The sequence below is a fragment of the Corvus kubaryi genome, unplaced genomic scaffold (genome assembly GCF_017639235.1).
Source record: "Corvus kubaryi isolate FWS band 111438036 unplaced genomic scaffold, C.kubaryi_AGA036_p1.0 37334, whole genome shotgun sequence".
Taxonomy (NCBI): Eukaryota; Metazoa; Chordata; class Aves; order Passeriformes; family Corvidae; genus Corvus; species Corvus kubaryi.
The window spans coordinates 9618328-9636637 of NW_024581108.1; the positions used below are offsets into that span (position 1 = coordinate 9618328).

The 18310-nt window shown below is 35.9% G+C and overlaps 1 protein-coding gene and 1 long non-coding RNA gene across 6 annotated transcripts in view; one reads left to right on the plus strand and one right to left on the minus strand.

Moving 5' to 3' along the window:
- The window catches only part of EVI5 (ecotropic viral integration site 5), a 62518-nt gene that overhangs the window by 5573 nt on the left and 38635 nt on the right, over positions 1-18310 (plus strand). For 4 of the 5 annotated variants that reach the window (XM_042030201.1, XM_042030206.1, XM_042030203.1 and 1 more), the window contains 10 exons: positions 2125-2349; positions 3393-3467; positions 4145-4270; positions 5058-5201; positions 6198-6287; positions 6394-6491; positions 7910-7970; positions 9903-9956; positions 12276-12308; positions 12870-13016. In XM_042030201.1, the coding sequence (XP_041886135.1) occupies positions 2125-2349; positions 3393-3467; positions 4145-4270; positions 5058-5201; positions 6198-6287; positions 6394-6491; positions 7910-7970; positions 9903-9956; positions 12276-12308; positions 12870-13016 (1053 nt within the window). The remainder of the gene's footprint in view (positions 1-2124; positions 2350-3392; positions 3468-4144; positions 4271-5057; positions 5202-6197; positions 6288-6393; positions 6492-7909; positions 7971-9902; positions 9957-12275; positions 12309-12869; positions 13017-18310) is intronic. The other variant, XM_042030204.1, reaches the window with a different exon arrangement.
- Positions 7022-17532, minus strand: LOC121665660. Its single transcript, XR_006016451.1, has 2 exons — positions 17423-17532; positions 7022-7330 (listed from the first exon to the last, which is right to left on the minus strand). It is a non-coding gene; the product is annotated as an uncharacterized LOC121665660 (long non-coding RNA).

The window sequence follows — 18310 nt, forward strand, 5'->3', positions numbered from 1 at the left end:
ACAAGGGAAGAAAATGAACTCAGGATTTCCTGCTTGCATAGGGAAAGCAGTTTCTGGAAAGGTGTTCCAAAAGGCCATGAAAAGAAGGCCACATGAACCTGGCAAGAGAAAGAAGTGAGATGGTAGTAAGTAGATCTGGTTAGTTAGAATTTGTTTGAACATTTTCAAGTGTCACAAGTATCGCTTGTTTTTATAGCTGGACAAGTACAATTTGAGGAGTGTTTGACTAACTTTCAGGGAATATTTAATTATATTGCTGACCGATATTATATTGAAAACTAGCCAAGTTTTCCTTTGCTGTTAAATAATTCTCAGTATTTTTTTGTCGGAAGTCAGCCTTAACTGTCAGTCTGCATTTACGATGGAATATCAGAGCATCCATACCTTATTCCCTGATTAGGCCAGTAGGTACACAGGTAGCAGCATAGGTGCCTTTTTGTCCTGGCTGTCAAAGCTGGTCTTAGGTTATTAGAAAACTGGTTACTTTTTAGGTTTTAGATGTGTCTGTGCCTTCTCCAAAGATGATGTTCCATCCTTTACATCTCTCAATCCACTTCAGAACTTCCTTCCTGTTTATGGAGGGCTTTTGAAGGATGACATAAGTCCTGCTGTTCAATTCACATGACATCATTTTAGTGCTGCCCAGTAGGTGTGTTTTCCTGCTGTTCCTTCTAGGAAAGTTGAAGCAGTTAACCCTATTATTCTGTCAAGCAGGTACATGGTAACTTAACGAGGCATTAGCAAAAAGTTTCTTGCTTTATTAGCAGCCCTCGAGGCTTTCGGGGACTGATGTGCAGTTGCATTGCGTTGTTGACAAAGGATAGCTAGAGACAGTTGTGTAAAGCTGATGGTTTAGGGTTCTTGTCTTGGAGTTGGGAATCTTTGAGGAAGTAACATCTCACTGTTGTGTTGTAGACAGGAGAAATTGTTGGAGGGGCATTAGTATGATGTTTCTGAAGAAGGATGGATTGAGAGCTTAGGGATATTAGAAAATGGAGGGCAGTGAGGCAAAGCTCCTACAGTAGAGTTCAAGCTTAAGAGAAACAAAACTTGAAAGCAAGAGTCTCTTTGAAAGTTACCAGTGTTGCATTAATTAATTGTAATGCTGGAGAAGTAGAAGAAATATCTGGAACAAACAGGAAAAAGAGGAAGCTTTGCAGAATAGGAGATTACTTTGGTTTCAGAAGAAATACTAATGAAAGAAATTAGCCTTTAGGAGACAGAATACTTGATAACAGTACTTAAGGTACAAAAAGTTATTAAAAGAAATAGTCTTGAAGAGACAATCTTCTAGGTCAGAGTGATTCTAGTTGCAGAATGTAGCACCGAGACAGTCTGTTAAATTCCTGAATAATGCTTCTTTCTCAGTTTTCAGATCAAGCGACAAGACTACTTGTCCTTGTGATTTCTTAAATGACAAGCAGCAGGTTCTTAGATGTACTCATCTGGGCATGTTTGAATCGTATAACACCTAGCAGATTTTTTTTCAGAAGATAAAGTAAATTTAGTTAATTTAATAGGTGTAAACTCAATGTTTTCTTGGTCCAGTGTCTGAAACTGCATTTAAATACTTTCTTAGAAGATAACTTGGAAATACTGGCACACCAGAGAAATTAGACACAACTTGTCAAGTTTGTTAAATGACTTCTGATAGTTGTACTCTGCAAATTTTTTGTTGTAGTTGGCTGTGCTACAGTTAGTTCTACTTTTCGTCATTTACCTACTTTGGAAGTAATTTTTAGTCGGTGATTTCTTAGATCTCAATTACTACAAATATTACTAAGGGTGTTATCTTCAGTAATCTTTTGTGAAATACAGACATAATTGTATTAAATTCTGGTTAAGTTCTTGTACAAAATTATTTGAATATTCAGTTTTTCATGTAACTTGCCATGGATAAGGGACTACTTTCAGTAGCTAATTTAGCCACTAAAAATGATTCTGAGACTGCTTACTTTTGTTAGCTTACTAATCCTACTAAAATTGAGGTTATAAACTATATGAGTAGTTTTTGCCATGATGTAAATTTTTTTCTGAAATTGTGAGGAACTTGAAGTGGTTTTTTTCCTTAGGTTTATTTTTTGTAATATTTTCAGGAAATTAATTTGTCTTTTTGTGCTTTAGGAGCTGGTTCGAAAAGGGATACCTCATCACTTCAGAGCAATTGTTTGGCAACTTTTATGCAGTGCTCAAAGCATGCCAATTAAGGATCAGTATTCAGAGCTTTTGAAAATGACATCTCCTTGTGAAAAATTAATAAGAAGGGACATTGCTAGAACATACCCTGAACATGATTTTTTCAAAGAAAAAGATAGTCTTGGGCAGGAGGTCTTGTTCAACGTAATGAAGGTGAGTTGGTATTTCAGCCCTTGAAAATATATTAGCAAGAATATGCACCAGCTTGGATTGCTTTGTATATAGTGAATTTGCACCAGTTTCAAGTTGTAAGTTTTTTTCAAGTTACTCTTTCTTAAACCATAGACATAGGAATGGTTTAAAAAAATCCCATTTTGTATGTTGTTTTTTTCAAGTTACTCTTTCTTAAACCTTAGACATAGGAATGGTTTAAAAAATCCCATTTTAGTTTCAAAGGCATTCCTGTAAGTTTTTTTATATCTCAAAAAGTAAAAACAAATTGGCATCAAAACAAAGTAACATACTAACTGCTGATAGTATAATGGAATGAAGTGTGCCATGAATTAAAGTCTACAGTGTTGCCCAAGAGAACATTGGCAATCAGAACTAGTATTCAGTTTGCAAGTATTTCTGAAGTACACATGGCAGCAGCAAATGGCAGCTACAAGCTAGTGTGCAGTTGTTCCAGTGCCCAAACACAAAATGAAAATGCCAATGTAACATTGTTTGCATTATTTAGTCTTCACTAGAGCTTAAACTTTGAAGGTCAGACTTTTCCCTAGAACATAGTTTCAATAGAAAAGTTGGCAGGTTTCCAAATCATAGTAATTTCTGTAACTCTAAAACAAAGATGCCACAAGTGTGGAGATCATCAGAATTTATCCATCTGTAAATAAAACTGCAACACCTGTTTCTCTGAACAGAACTTGTTTCATTGTCTGGTCTGTCTCCTATAAAAGTAGTACTTTGTGAGATTTGTATGCCAGTGGTCTCTTATCTTTTGGCACATTCCTGTAGTTGGAAACTGCCTATATTTTTGGTAGGTATGCCTTAGTTTTAGCTTTGTAGGTGATCAGAGAGCAGAGTTTGCAACAGCAGGTAGAAACTAGAATGTCTGACTAAAACTTCTGGATAGGATGTCTTGTTGGATTTGGGGAGAGGAAGAGTAAGTTATTACAAGATAGCAGGATGAGCTATGATTACTTTTTATTGATAATGAGGTTTTAATTATTGAGAGTTTTAACTTTATTTCCCAGGCTTACTCTTTGGTGGATCGTGAGGTTGGGTACTGTCAAGGAAGCGCTTTTATAGTTGGATTACTGCTTATGCAGGTAAAAATATTAAAAAATATGTGAACCTTTAAAATCCATGCTAGACTGCATAATATACTGCGGTGCTTTTTTGGGAATTTTTGCAATGGTTTTCCTTCATAATTTCGTGACAATGGAGTTGTCAAGGGCAGCTGTTTACTCTGCAAATGAAATGAGATTTACTTTGTGTCGTTCTATTTGCCGAGATACTGTGTTTGGAGTGGGAGAATATATTTATTTCTCAGAGCTAAGGTAGGATTACAGGCTTGCAAGCTATTTTGTTGAGTGATATTTCAAAAATAAATGAACTTCTCATTTCTGTTCTATTACATGGAATCTCCTCAGAGTTCAAATGGAACTTCACAGTTGATTTGATTATCTTAAAGCTGCTGTTGTATTACTGGTTTTTGGTTTATGACAAAGTAGGGTATATGATAAGAAACTTGCAGACCTCCATTTCAGTTTAGAAATTATTTGCTAGAATTTAGCATGTACAAAAGTTCATTGGAGTAATTGGCTGTAAATCCCTTAAACAAAACAAAAACTTCAAACCAAACCAACCAACAACCAAAAAAACTCCACTGCGTGCACATGCACGCACACAAAAAACCCCAACCCTAAATCCTCCGAGGCATTTACTCTGATATATCGTTATATTTGTCCAGAGTTTTTAATGTGCTTTTTTATTTTTAATATAGATGCCAGAAGAAGAGGCATTCTGTGTGTTTGTTAAATTAATGCAAGATTACAGACTACGAGAACTCTTTAAACCAAGCATGGCTGAACTGGGCCTTTGTATGTACCAGTTTGAATGCATGATACAGGTACATACAAAATCTATCAAACTTGCTCTTCAGTAACTATTAATAAGGAACGTGGGAATTACAGCTCAAGAGCAGGCATGTCAGTTGGCTAACAGGCTGTACTCTTGACAATAGCTAGTTCCAGAACTTTAGAAGTAAATGCATGTGGTTCTGTGAGCAATTTTTTTTTAACCTTTGGCAGACAGTAACTGGTTTTAAATACCAAAGCATGGGATTTGCTGCAGTTTAAGCATATGAATGTTTAATTCTGTTTGAAGACTCTGAAAGTCAAAGTCTTCATAGTTAATTTATAGTATCTTAAAAGATGAAAATTTGGAGATACCCTCATATATAGAATGTTAATTGTTTGCAGATTTGGAATGCAGGTTCTTCCTGATCAGGCTGATGGAGAAAAATAGGTTTCTGTTTTGTGATCCAGTTTTTAACATGATGATCAGGGGTGAGATATCACATAGCCTTAGATTTTGTCAGCTCTTTTTAGTAGCCCATTCTAGATATTACTCTGGGACTTACAAGCTTGACTTCCCTTTAGGATCAGGAAGAGTTTTTGTAATCTGCATTCTAGGGTAGATATTCTATAGGACATTCTGTCTTGGGACTTCTGTGGCATGGTTCTTGGTAATGATGAGTCATATCTTTCCTAGTCCAGTTGCTAGTACAGACAGCTGCTAACTGTACTAAGTATCAATTATTTTCTTGTATTCAAAATTTGTCAAAAACACGTCTGCAGTAAAACTACAAGCAGAACCTTAACATACTTGTGTTTTTTATTCCTCTTCTTTTCCAGGAACATCTTCCAGAGCTTTATGTGCACTTTCAGTCTCAGAGTTTTCACACTTCTATGTATGCATCCTCATGGTTTTTAACTATATTCCTTACAACTTTTCCACTACCAATCGCAACAAGAATATTTGATATCTTTATGTCTGAGGTAACTACTAAATACTCATATGTTATATTTCAAGAGTAGCTGTTGAAAACAGTTATTTAGGTAGTGGTATAAATCCCATCATGATGGACAAATCTCATAGTCTTGCTTTTTATTTCTTACGCTGATCAGATTATTTTAAGGGAAGGCGTGTGCATTTTGTCAAGGAAGAGCAACTAAGTCATTGAATGTTGATATTGTGTGTGGCTTTGTGCTCTAAGCCTGTTGAAGTGTTCCCAAATCTGTTCTTTCTGAATGCAGTGTATTAGCATTGCATGCAGCAGGGACATCCATTTCTCAGTATTGTGGTGAGTTTACAGTGGAAACTAATGCTGCTTTTGGGCCAAGGTTAAAGTTCCTTAGGGATACGCAAGCCAAGAAGAAGGAGTGTTAGTAACTTTTATTGTCCAGATGATGATCAGTGCCAAAGAAATTTAGGGAATTATTCAGCGTCATTATCACAAAGACACCGATGTTGTGTTTAGGTTTAGAGCTTTGCATAATTATAACTAGTAACAAACCATAGCTTAAGCTTGCTCTGCAGTCATCTTTTAGAAAGCAGTATGTCCAAGGTGGATCCTTTCAGCTTGCCCTCAGGAACGTCCAAGATAGGGTACATAGTGAGACATTCCCTTTTATCTTTTTCAATAGTTTAACTGCATTGTACCATGCTTTTTTGAGAAGTACTTGGGATTTTTCTACTAGATATACTTAGAAGGTTTGATAGAGCTAACCTAGAGAATTCCTGTCACTCGAGATTTTACCTCATCACTAACTTCTCTGAGGGGGATGTCTGGCATCAGGACAAATAGCCAGGCTGCTTGTCCTTGGAACAAAAAAAGAAACCCAGAAGCAATTTGTTGAGAGATTTTTTTTCGGTAGCCCTTTTACTTGTGTTTACTTGGGTGAGATTTCCAATGTTAGTAAATAGTAGAATAATTCTGTACTGTTGACAATGCCACAAATAATTGTTGGATATTTTTTAACTTCTGTTTTCAGGGTTTAGAGATAGTATTTCGAGTAGGTTTAGCATTACTTCAGATGAACCAGGCAGAATTACTGCAACTTGACATGGAAGGAATGTTACAGGTAAGCTATGGTTATAATAATTTAAGAGATATCTGAAATGTGTAATGTGTGTATATTTCCTTGCAGCTGTTAATTATATGTAATCTTGTGCTCTGATTGCTTTTAGCACTTTCAAAAGGTCATTCCACATCAGTTTGACAGTGGTCCAGACAAATTAATCCAAGCGTCTTACCAAGTCAAATACAATGCAAAAAAGATGAAAAAGTAGGTATAACATTTTGAGAAAATAGATTATACTGTTGCTGAGTTACTGCTTGTTTACCCTTAAGAGTTGTTATTTATTCAATGTTTTGCTTTGAATTTTCCATCTTTAAATTTTTTGGGGGGTTTTTACTACATAAACAATTAAAACTGAAGTTCTCTCTGCAAAAAAATTATTCTAAAGTAGTATTTGCTATTTTTCTTAAATATAATAAAGCTATGTCTCATTTACAAAAATAACTAAAAAAGCTTTTGAAGAAAACTGCAAGTTACGGGGAATTACAACACTTCAGTAAAAAGGAACTGAACAGGAAGGCTGGGTAGGGGGTGGTTTTTTGGAGGGAGGGGAGATTATTTTGGATTTCTTCAGGGTGAAGCAGGGAAAGGAGGTAAAACTTTTATGATCTGGCCTAAATGCTAAAGATTTTAGTTCTCAGGAACTGGAGAAGTATTCAGTGTTCACGGTGCTAAGGAGTGCATTTATGGTCAAAAGTGCTGTTTAAAATATAAATTGGTAAAACTTTGTAATACCATTGACAACAGTAAAATAACTTTTATTTGGGGTTTGAAATTTTGAGAATACCACAGAATACCACTACTGTTGTTGTTGTTAAGGTTAGTTGCATGTCTCTTCTGCCTTTGGTAAATGTTGGTTTGATTAGCCAAGCTGCAAATACTGTGATTTGCCAGGGTTAAGTTTGGTGGGTCACCCATTGGCTGTAACGTATCGTACGTTCACTGTTGCACTGCAGGTTGGGCACAGAGTCTTCCAAGCTGAATTTGTCGATCTTTTTCTTTTTTTTCTGTCAGCAGCCTATGGTCAGTAGAGTGAGCAGTCTTCTCTAAAAAAGAAGTAACAACAAAGCTTTCAGGAAAAAATATTTTCTTTGCAAACCAGTACAAGTGTATGTAGTTGAAAATCCTACCATTCCAAGTCCGAACTTCCTGGTCTGCCTTCTGTAGAGGCATTGTTATCTCAGCTTGTGGGTTTTTCTTGCCACATTTTTCATTGGGACAACTTTGGTTTTCTGGGGAGAGGCCAAAATTGTTTTATATTTAAGATATTTTTCTCAGATTTCTTTGCATCTTTTTCTTCCAGGCTTTCCAAGCTCTGATTTCTTTTGGCTGAGTCTATTGAACTGATGATTGTATTACATAAAGGGGTTAGTACAGAGTAGCTCCAAATTGCTGCCACTGTAAAGTATTCAAGCAAGCTCCTGCACTTCAGAGTGCTGGTTCAGTCTGTTCGTATCTACTGAAATCTGTGTTTAAATTTAGTACCCACTCTAAGCATTTATAAGAGTGCATTTCAGAGAAAATATCAATGATCTGTGTCTCTGTTCTGCTGTTGTTAGGTATTACACCAACAAGTAAATTATCCTCAATGTTTCTGATCATAATTCACTATTTCTAATTTTTAGGCTAGAAAAGGAATACACTACAATAAAGACAAAAGAAATGGAAGAACAAGTTGAAATTAAAGTAAGGAATCCTCAACAAATTTATTCATGAATAAGTTTAATTCCTAGATGGGGGGGTTACATGTTTGATCTCTGCATGTAGTAGGACATAATTAAGGTCCCCAAATTATTTTCTTTCAGCATTTATGTTTTGGATGTCTTTTCATAAAGGACACCTACAGTGAAATTATTGAGACTTCTGGTGGACATTAAAAAAAAAAAAAATCTTTGGAGACCCACTGCACTTACATTTTTATTATTTCCTGCTGACAAAAGCTTAGTAACAGATGCTCTCATTTGTCAGAGGTTCCAAATATGCTGGTTTAGATGTAGGTGCTCCACACAGGAGGTTTGTATGACACATGTTAAGATAGACTTTGTCAGAGTGCACTTGAGTGGTTTGTCTTTGATTTTAAGATCTTGATATTTTTTTTTTTTTTTCTTATGCATTGAACCTAAATTGTAGTTTCTTCTGTCTGCAGTCACTTTTTCTTTTAGTGCTTTTGCAGTTAATACAAACTGTGGGGGGGAAAAAAGCCAACCTGCCAGTGCAGTTCATTTTTCCCTTCCACTAACTGACCTACTTCCCGTATGTACTTAATCATTGCATCTTTTTGCTTTTGTGACATAAATAGGCTTTTGATACCTTTTTTCCTATTTCACTTTTTTTTTCACAACATGTTTGATCTGGATTTTCTTCCTTGTGTTTTTAGCCAGTTCTGTAAGAAAAGACAGTGGGAGAAATGATGTGCAAGTGCATTGTATAAAGCCTTGTTGAGGGAGTTAGGTAAAGTCTTCCTTCTTCCTGTCCACTGGTAGTCATTTTGCCTTTCAATATCAGTTTTTAAGGCATCAGTTCTTCAGAAAAATGACTGTGAGATGCACCTGCGAGCACAAAGGTATTAGGAGTCTTTTCAGGCAGTTTTATTGTACTAGGCAGTGAGGCATTTAGCAGCCTGAATACCTGCTGTAACAGCAGCTGAAATCAGAAGATTTGCAGGGCTCAAATGACAGCTATTTGCAGAACAGGACAAAATAAAACCATATGAAAGACAGCTGTAACTTTAGATTCTAATATACGAGCTCATATCAAATCCTTTCCTGGTTCTTGCCACCACCACCCCCCAAAAAAAAAGAAGGCAACAAAAAGCTCTCCAAAATAAAAACCACCAAGCCAACCCCAAAAAAAAACCTACCAAAAAAACCCCAACCAGTCAGTGCAAAGCTGTCTGTTTCTAGGCCGTACTTTGGGACTTATGTAAATAATTTCTGACTTACCAGAGCTGCTTAGCAGAAGAGGCTACTTTAGGGGAGATAGAAAAGCATATTTTGAGTTTGCCTTTTAGCCTGGCAGAATAAAGTGTTCACTGAACTGATACCCAATGCCCTGTTCTGAGGGGTATGGATCTCTTCTATCTGAATGCTGACTGCTAAAGTATACAGGAAATTCACTGGTAAAGTATAGAGTTCAGAACAATTCTTTCTTGCTTCTGAGACGTTTGAGGTAATTCTCAGTATAACCTTATAGATTAACGTAAATTCTTGTGAGGAAAAGGAAGGAAACCTTGTAGCTGCCTCATTAGCCTGTCCTAATGCAGGGAGTGCACTTCATGTGCCTTAACCACGAAGACTTTGGCTCTGTTTATGAAAGGGAGGCAGTCAAGTCTGGTGTGGGGTTAAGCCCTGTGGTTCACCTGCAGACATACTGCGTTCAGCTAATGCAACACAGATGCTTTTGCATAACATGAGATGTGTTCTCATTTTTGCTGTATCAAGCTGTTTAAACTTGTATTTTGAGCTAGTACGTCATATGAAAGGATGTTAAGAAGGTCACTAATTATTTTTGTATTTATATTGATTTTCATGGATGTGATGAAATAAAAATGTTAGTTGGCTTTATCAGACTTTCAATTCATACCTTGAGAAATGGATTTGTGAACTGTTTACCTTCCAGAGGTTACGAACTGAAAATAGACTACTCAAACAGCGCATTGAAACACTAGAAAAAGTAAGTATGCTGGGGACTAGATTTAATCTGTGTTAATTTAGACTTTAATTGATGGCAATTTCGTTCTATGAAATGGGAATCTCAGAATTATAGTTTACTGTTTTCCTGATAATCTCTGGTGTTTACTAACAGTGCTTAGCCAAATAACATGGCCATCACCAAGCAATTAAGGTCAATGCTTTAAATATGTAAGGTTATGTCTGTTTTTTAGTGATTATAAAATCAAACATTTTGAGATATCCAACTTGTGTTGTACTGTTTTCTTTCTGAATTAGAAGCATATGTTCAAAGTCCAGAAGACTCCATGAAATAGTGGACTGCTTGGTTGGAAAAGAGGTCATTGTGAGAGAATGCTCAGTTTTGAAAATCTGAAGTTGCTTGGTGTTTTTATGTAGGAGCAAAATGACAGACCTACCAATGACCAGAGAGATGTTGCAGCATTCACATTCAGAACAGGAACACTGCCATTCATTTGTTCTATGTAGTTTTGAGGTTTCGTGGCAATTTTGGGGACATGGTGGGGAGAATATCTAAAGATTTATTTCTCGTATGTTTAGTCTCGTTAGTAGAGTTTTGTTAGGTTTTTTTGTAACTGATTGAAACTTCAAAAGTATGCATGGGGACTGCTGTGGATACATTGCCAACATGAAGGCACTGTTCTCCAGTGGCCTCTCCTGTATCCTGGTATCACACTTCCTGTGGCAGATTGCATCTGAACTGCTCTGCTCAGCAGTGAGAACATTTCTGTCCATCTTAAGCACAAACAGGGACCATCTTCCAACAAATGGAATTCAATGCTCTTGTGAGTCACAAACAGTTGTTCATGTTTCACAGGGAAGAAAATGGTAATGTTTCAATTGAGAGTGACATAATTGAAAGATGTTACACTTCAGATGTTAAACCACATTGCAATTTCTTGAAAAGCAGTCTATGTCAAATTCTAAATAACTGATTTCAGAATTTAGTTTGGAAAAGACGCATAATAAGGACACATTGTGAAATTTGTGACCAAAAATACAATTCTGTGAATGTTTTTGTTTCTATTATTGGAGGTTTATAAAATGACTGGAAAAGAGCAGGCTCTCTTTGGGAAGCTTGAAGCTGTAGTGAATCATTTCAATACCCTTGGCAAATATATAATAGTTAATATCCTTGTTTTATACTTAACTCGTAGAGGTTTGAAATATTTTCTTTTTTTAATTATGAAGTCCATGATGAACTGCTAGATGCTAGTGCTTTTGCAAATTCTGTACTTAGAATTTTGGAATTCACCTTCAGATTATCCCAGTCTGACTGGAACGAAAGCATTTCAAAATGGGAAAATATTATCTATTAATAAGAATTTCTGAAGATCATTATCATTACAACATTTGAAAAACAGATCATAAAATGTGAAAAATACATTAAGTTCTTTTGGAAACTTATTTTTAAAATATTTTTCCATCATTCAAACTCATCTAATTTAGTTGTGATTTCCTTAGTGTACCTTAACTTCTAAGTAATAGCTCTTATCTACTAGTTTGAACTTGAATTTTAATAAAAGTTTCAAGGGCAAAGAAGGTCTATAAATAGATGTGTTTGTCTGTTGTAGAATGTTCAAAAAATTGAGTGGTTTCAGAGGTGATAAAGTAGAAATTAATTAAATGCAACTGCAGGCCTGTAGTGCTTGTCAGTGTGTAAAAATGAAAATTTTTCTTGCAAAAGTTTGGCAAGGAAAGAGAATCTATGAACTGCTCAATGAGTTACTGCAAGAATTCAGTAAAATAAAACATTAGCTGTCATAGTTGACATTTCCTGCTTGTCTGTCAGTTTGCACCATTTAACTTCCCTGCTTCATCTTAGTGGAAGCTGTAGTTCTGCATGAGTGCCTCAGTGCTTAGTGGAGTTCCCTCTGTGCTCAAATTATACCTTTGTTTCATGTTGTAAGGGGACTGTAGATCGTGTCTTGGATCTATCTATTAGATCATATCAGATAATGCTTCAGTAACTTTTGTTAATTTAGGGAAGCAAGCCATTCAGATAGAAACACCCAGTCTCCTGTAGGTGAATTTTAAGTGTTACAGTAATCTGAAACCTTTTTGTATGAAAGATGGACTGTGTTAAATCTATTGCAGAAAAGGCTGCTTCCTGAGACTTTCAGGCTGATTTGCCTTCATTGATATGAAGAGTTGTTAATTTTGCAAAAAGAGCTTGCACAGAAAATGGGTAGAATTTGGGCATTTTCTTTCTATCAGCTCTTGGTCTTTTTTGTCACTATGATCAGCCCCTTGTTTTTTGGTTTCCTTTTTCCTCATTCCTATCTGAATTTTTCCTTTGTAGGAAAGTGCTTCCTTGGCAGATAGATTGATACAGGTATAGTCTTTTAGTCTTTTACTGTATGACTCTCTTCCTACTCATAAAAAACCCCAACTGCTTTAATGCATGCGTATTTGCATGCCGTAATCTATCCTTGCTTTGCTGATTTGGAATAAATACAGAGCTAATATATCTTGCTAGAAACTTGTTTAATTTTGTTTACTAAAAATATATAAACCCAATATCTGCACGTTATAGTAATTTTCCTAACCTATTGTAATTTTTTGTCCAAATTCCTGTGGCAAATGGATTCTATGACACTGTATTAACAATGAAATTGAATAGCGTGACCTTCAATCTGTGCATGTACAACTGAGTGATAATGCATGAAAGGAATTTTATTGAACGTGAGTACAAAACTGTGCTTGCTAAATGGTTGCTGAACTTAGTACTTTATTACAAAAGCAGCTGTTTAGTACTACCTTGTCCTAAAATTTCTACCAATTGTACTCTGTGCTGTTTGCAAAACCAATCTGATGAAATAAGCAGCTACGCATCATAAAGGCAGTTTTCCTTGGATTTGTCATAAGTGCTTAAAAAAATAAATTATGTCCTAAGGGACAAGTGACAAGGGCCCAGGAGGCTGAGGAAAACTACCTCATAAAACGGGAGCTGGCCACCATCAAACAGCAGAGTGATGAGGCCAATACTAAACTGGAGCAAGCTGAGAATACCATCAGGGAGCTCCAGCAACAGCAGCAATGGGTAAGGAGCCTAGCAGCACATCATCTCATCTTTTTCACTCACTTGTGTTTATTTTTCCTCATCATTATATGACATGGTCTCTGTGCTGTCTTTGTAAACACCTGTTCATTGTGATTTGCATTCCTAAAATGACACAAATTTAATTAAATCAAATTTTGCTCTGTTCTACTGATAGATGAGATTCATAACCCTGGATAGATGTAAGTTACGAGTTAATTAAAAAAACTAAACAATATACCCACAATGAAACACACCAAGCAAAAAACTCAAAAAACCCCCACAAACCGACCCAAAACCTTTCCACCAAAAAAGAAATACTAACAAAACACCACACATACAACCTCTGATAGCTCTTAATGCTAAGAATCTAGTCATTGCAAGTTGTGTCACTCTGGCTACTCAAATTTGAGAATTGATTCATAATGCCTTTACCTAGTGTATCATTTAAGTCAGTTTCTTTCATCTTAATGTTTCTTCTGTGTACCTGTGTTTGTTTTTTTCCGAGTATGCTAACATTTACTGCTCGCTGTAGAGAGCATTGTAGAAGAGCATTGTCCCTGATTTTGGAACTACAGAACTTCATTAAAAAGTGTGGGTTTATGTGTATATGGAGCAGGAAAATAATTTTTAGTAGCCCTGTATAGTACTGTATTTTTATGCACTCAGGGTTTTAGGTAGTAAAATGTGCAAGACTTCAGACTCTTGCTGTGAGACTGAAGTTACTTCCCTTAAGACACTTAAAGTGCTCACTATCTTCTCTTTGGGGATATAGGGGAAAGCATTTTAGCATCTTCACTTGCTGAATGAACTGTGCACTACTAGTGTTGATGTGAATATCCTCATATTGTTTTAAGTAAGTGGTATCCGAGTGTATTGTCTGGAATCTTGGGAATGTCAGGTGTATGAAATATGACTTACTAGAACTACAGCATACTGCAGCTACTTAACCAGGTTTCTTAAGGTCAGTATGTTTGTTTTACACCTCTTCCACTGAAGCTCTAGAAATACCTGTGTCTCCTATTGGAATGTAAAGACGAGATTCACTGTTAGACTGAAATCACAGCTTATATGCAATGTTCTAGAACTAGTTTATCATGTCTGTTTAATGCATTTCAGTGTAAAAAAGAAACATATTTTAGAATAGTCACAAGAAGTGACTATTGAGCTGTTACTCTCTCATGTGAAATACTGCTTTTTATAGAACTTTAATAATTTCTTTGGGGGGAAAATATGAAGAAATTATGATTAGGAAAATGGGGATGGTTTAGTTATGCTTTTCAACATTTTTAGATATATTGTAATCTTTCAAGTGAAATGCAATGAGAAGTGTTTATAGACTTTTGGATATATATAGAGCTGTTGATTGTCTGATTACAATAGTACACACCTTTGGAATATGTTTTTTAGAGGCATCCATGTTAATGACCTGTATGCAATTAAAAGTTATTAGAAGACTAAGATACTATTACTTATTTATTCATTAATTGGTGGGAATATGACTTTTAAAGCTAATGCCTTTAATTATGCCAGGGACCTTACTGAGTAGCAATGATGGGGAGGCTTGACAGGTTGCCTAAGTGTGGGAATTGATCCTGAGCAAAACCTTAGATATCTGTGGATTGCAAAATTGGCTGGGTTGGAGCTGTGAGGGCAGACAACTGGGCAATTACTGCAGGAATGGAGAGTAAGTCAAATTACGAGCACGATTCCTTCTTTCCATGCTTGCAGCATTGCTTTTCTCCACTTAAACATGAACATGGCTATAGGAAATCATCTGACTGTGTGGAACTGAGACTGTAAATCCATGTGGTTAGAGACAGATTTGTGCCTAATAGCTGGCTTATTCTGAAGTGTAAGGAATAGCACTGTGGTTTTGAGACCCATCGGAATTTTACACCATGGTGAAAGTGTTAAAATGGTTTAAGTAAGGAGTGTTCGCTAGATTCTGCTGCATCAGTAAGATGTGTAATTGAACAGCCTTTAACTGTTTCCAAGCATGGAAGTGGGAGCAACAAATAGAAGCAGCTGCGTGCATCTAGGGCGCCACCTGGTGGGAATGCATGGATTTATTTGGAATTTTTGCATTTTAGTGTACACTGGTGATTTTTTGCCACTTGCTAATGCCAATAGCTTTGTTCTTGGCAATACTCCTTTTCAGTATTGTCTTGAAAGTATCTGATTTAATGTTTTCTTATCTAATTATTTCAGCTTTGTTTTTAGCAAAAATGATTGCACTGTAAACTTGTAAATGACTGCATAGTTTATCTGTACTTATTTAAAGATGCAGCATCTATTGTATATATTTTTATCATCTACATATTTTTCAGTCTCAAATTGATTGTTTCACCATGATAGAAACCATAACGTTTGGACATGAATGTCTGAATAGAAATGTATGAAAAGAACCGCCTAAAGGTACTTGCAGCTGCCTCTTCTGAGCAATACTGTGGGATTAAAAAACCCCACTGTTTTGCTGGTAGCACAAATTATGTAAACAATAGTATTTCTAAGGTTAACATACCCTTGTAAAAAGGTTATGCATTTATATTTGAGTATTATCAAGGGTTTATGCTGTCTGTATGAGATTGAATAGCATAGGTTGGATGGCTTAACGGTAACTATTAGAGGTACTTACTGGATTTGTCTGAAGAAATTCTCTCCTGCAGCACTTCTGAATACAGAGGTGGGTAGAGGAGTATTCTTTTGATCAGAAGCCCAAGTTACACACAAGTTTATTTCTTTCTGTGCTAAAGTACTTATAGGGAGTTTTTAGTTGAACCAGAATGGCTTCATTATGAAGTGTGGAGTCTACTTAAAGAGGTAATCATGATACTAACCAATGATACTAATCTGTCTTTGGCTTGTCTAGTCTTTAAATGTAGAAACTTGCCAAAGGCAAGTCATGGTGGCTTACTAAATGATTAAGAGGAAGGTGGCTTCTTCCTCAGACCGCTAGTAAATCAAGAACTGCATAGAGGAAGTTGTGCCTGACTTGAACAAAATACGGACTTTTCTTTTGAGGCATGCTAAGAGCAATGGTATTTGAGGAGTTAGGGGAAAGGGTAGTCAGCCTATTGTAACTTACTCCTGATAATTATGTGCTGAAGGTTTTATTCTCTGTTCTTTTCGCCCTTGTGTTTCTAAATGAGAAGGGTAGCTTTTTGCTGAAGGTAAATACCTCCAGAATGCAAATCTTGTCTTTCCCAGTGATACTGTACTTGCCAGTGATTACCCAGTTCATCAGTTGGAATGCTTTAAAATTGAACCTGATTAATTGGAGGCTAATCAAGCTAAAATTAGTTCACATCTTATTTTTAAATAGGCTCTTCAGCTATATTATGTGAAGATAGAATTTTAATTGACTAAGCATTCAGATGGAAGCATATGCATTTTGCAAGGTAATTTATAGTGATGTATTTGGTTATTGTTACAGCAACTTCATAATGCGTAGTTTCTGTTCAGGAACTCATGTTAAAATGACTGATAATAATTAAGAACATAGTAATTGATGTTGGGAATATATGCTTGTAAATGAGTGTTGCAGCTTTATGGAAGGCTTCACTTTATTTTTTACAATATACTTTCCTAATACTATGTTCTGATTTGCAACCAAAAAGCAGAAAATAAGAATTCTGTATTTAGTGAAGTACTATAGTTAGTGCTTAAATGTGTAAACGAAGTTAGCTGGGCAGCTGCTGAATCAGCTGTTAATTGCTCTTCAGTACAGTGTACTGGAGAACCATTGTGTAATTATATCTGTCACCAGCGTAAATAATATTTGGTATGGTTATGTTTAAGAAAATTTGGGTGGAAATAAATCCAGTTGTGTGAAGCCAAGCCATTGTGTTTCTTTCACAATTAAATGGCTGTAGAACTACAGTTTTAGTCCTTTATATTACATGTGTCTCTTCAACATAGGCAAGATGGTGTTATTGTGGTTAAAATGTTTGGCTGGTGCCTGAAAATCCGTATTTGCATTGTGGCTTTTGTCAGAAATTCTAGGGCTTAGGGCAAATATATAAAAGCAGATTTTTTTTTTCTTGCAGTCAGTTTAAAAGTTGTTTTCAAACATTGTTTTAACTATAAACTTGTGTTACCTTTGTATACTAAATTATTGAAATTGTGCTTTGTTTTACTAAGTAGTAAAACTCACAGCTTGTAATTTGTGAGTCTTGTTTTCTTCAGTCTGTTCTGATCTTGGCTGGGGTTTTTTGCAGTATATCAAGATTTGATTTAGAGTTTGTTGTGGCTAAATAAATAAGTACTCTTAACATATTCCTTATGCAGGTGATATCTAAAGACAGATTTAAAGACTCGTGCTTGAAATTGGATTAATAACTTTTCTTACCTTCTCCATTACTAATTATTTGATAAACATCAATTAGATTTTTATAGAATATACTTACATTATTGCAAAATCAGCATGTATTCAGCTCTTCAAATCTGCTGTTTTCTCTCCATGTCCTGGAAAATACTAGTGAACTTCTTCCATTGCCAGAGAGAGAACACTGCATTTGTTCACATTCTGTATGTACCACAAACAGAATGTGGAACAAGAAATGTAGAGTCCATCTAAGTTGCTGTGCGTATCATGGGATAAACTTGTACAAACAGCTGGGGAATAAAAAAGAGTTGTTCCCTCTTTTCTGCCTCCGCATGGTGTTATATGTGGTACTTGTGTTGCTACATGATGTGAAGCAACTGTAGAAATTAATCAGCATTGACCACCATCCTCTTCCTTATGCTCAAATCAGGTCTGCCTCCATTACTTGTTGAGGCAAAACCAATGTGTGGGTTGAAAATTAATATGAATTAGATTAGTATTGTATAAGGGAAAATTAATATTAATGTACAAGGATCATATATTTCTGTGTGTGTTCAGGTGCACAGTTAAGTAGGCCTCATGCTTAAGTGGATGGTGTCAATGACACTAAAAACTTCCTGCCTGAGCTGTCTTTGCCTTTTAATGCTTTGTGCATATCCCCTCCATTACAGCTTCCTGCAGGCACATATATACAAGAAATACAGTAAACTGTAACACTAAGTGTAGTGTAGATTTTGAATTTGGATTGTACTGTAAGTCATGACAAAAGGTTTAGTTGGCATGCAGAAGTATAAAAGCAAATGGAAGACTTATTTCCTTGACCATGTAGTTACATTTAAATCCTTGTTTTGGCCTGTTTGCCTCTTATTTGTACATTAAAAGTCAGGGCATGTCACACCCTAACAGAAGCATGTGGAACTGAAGACTTCTGTTCATTTTTTTTACTGCTTTTTAGATGTAGAAAACTAAA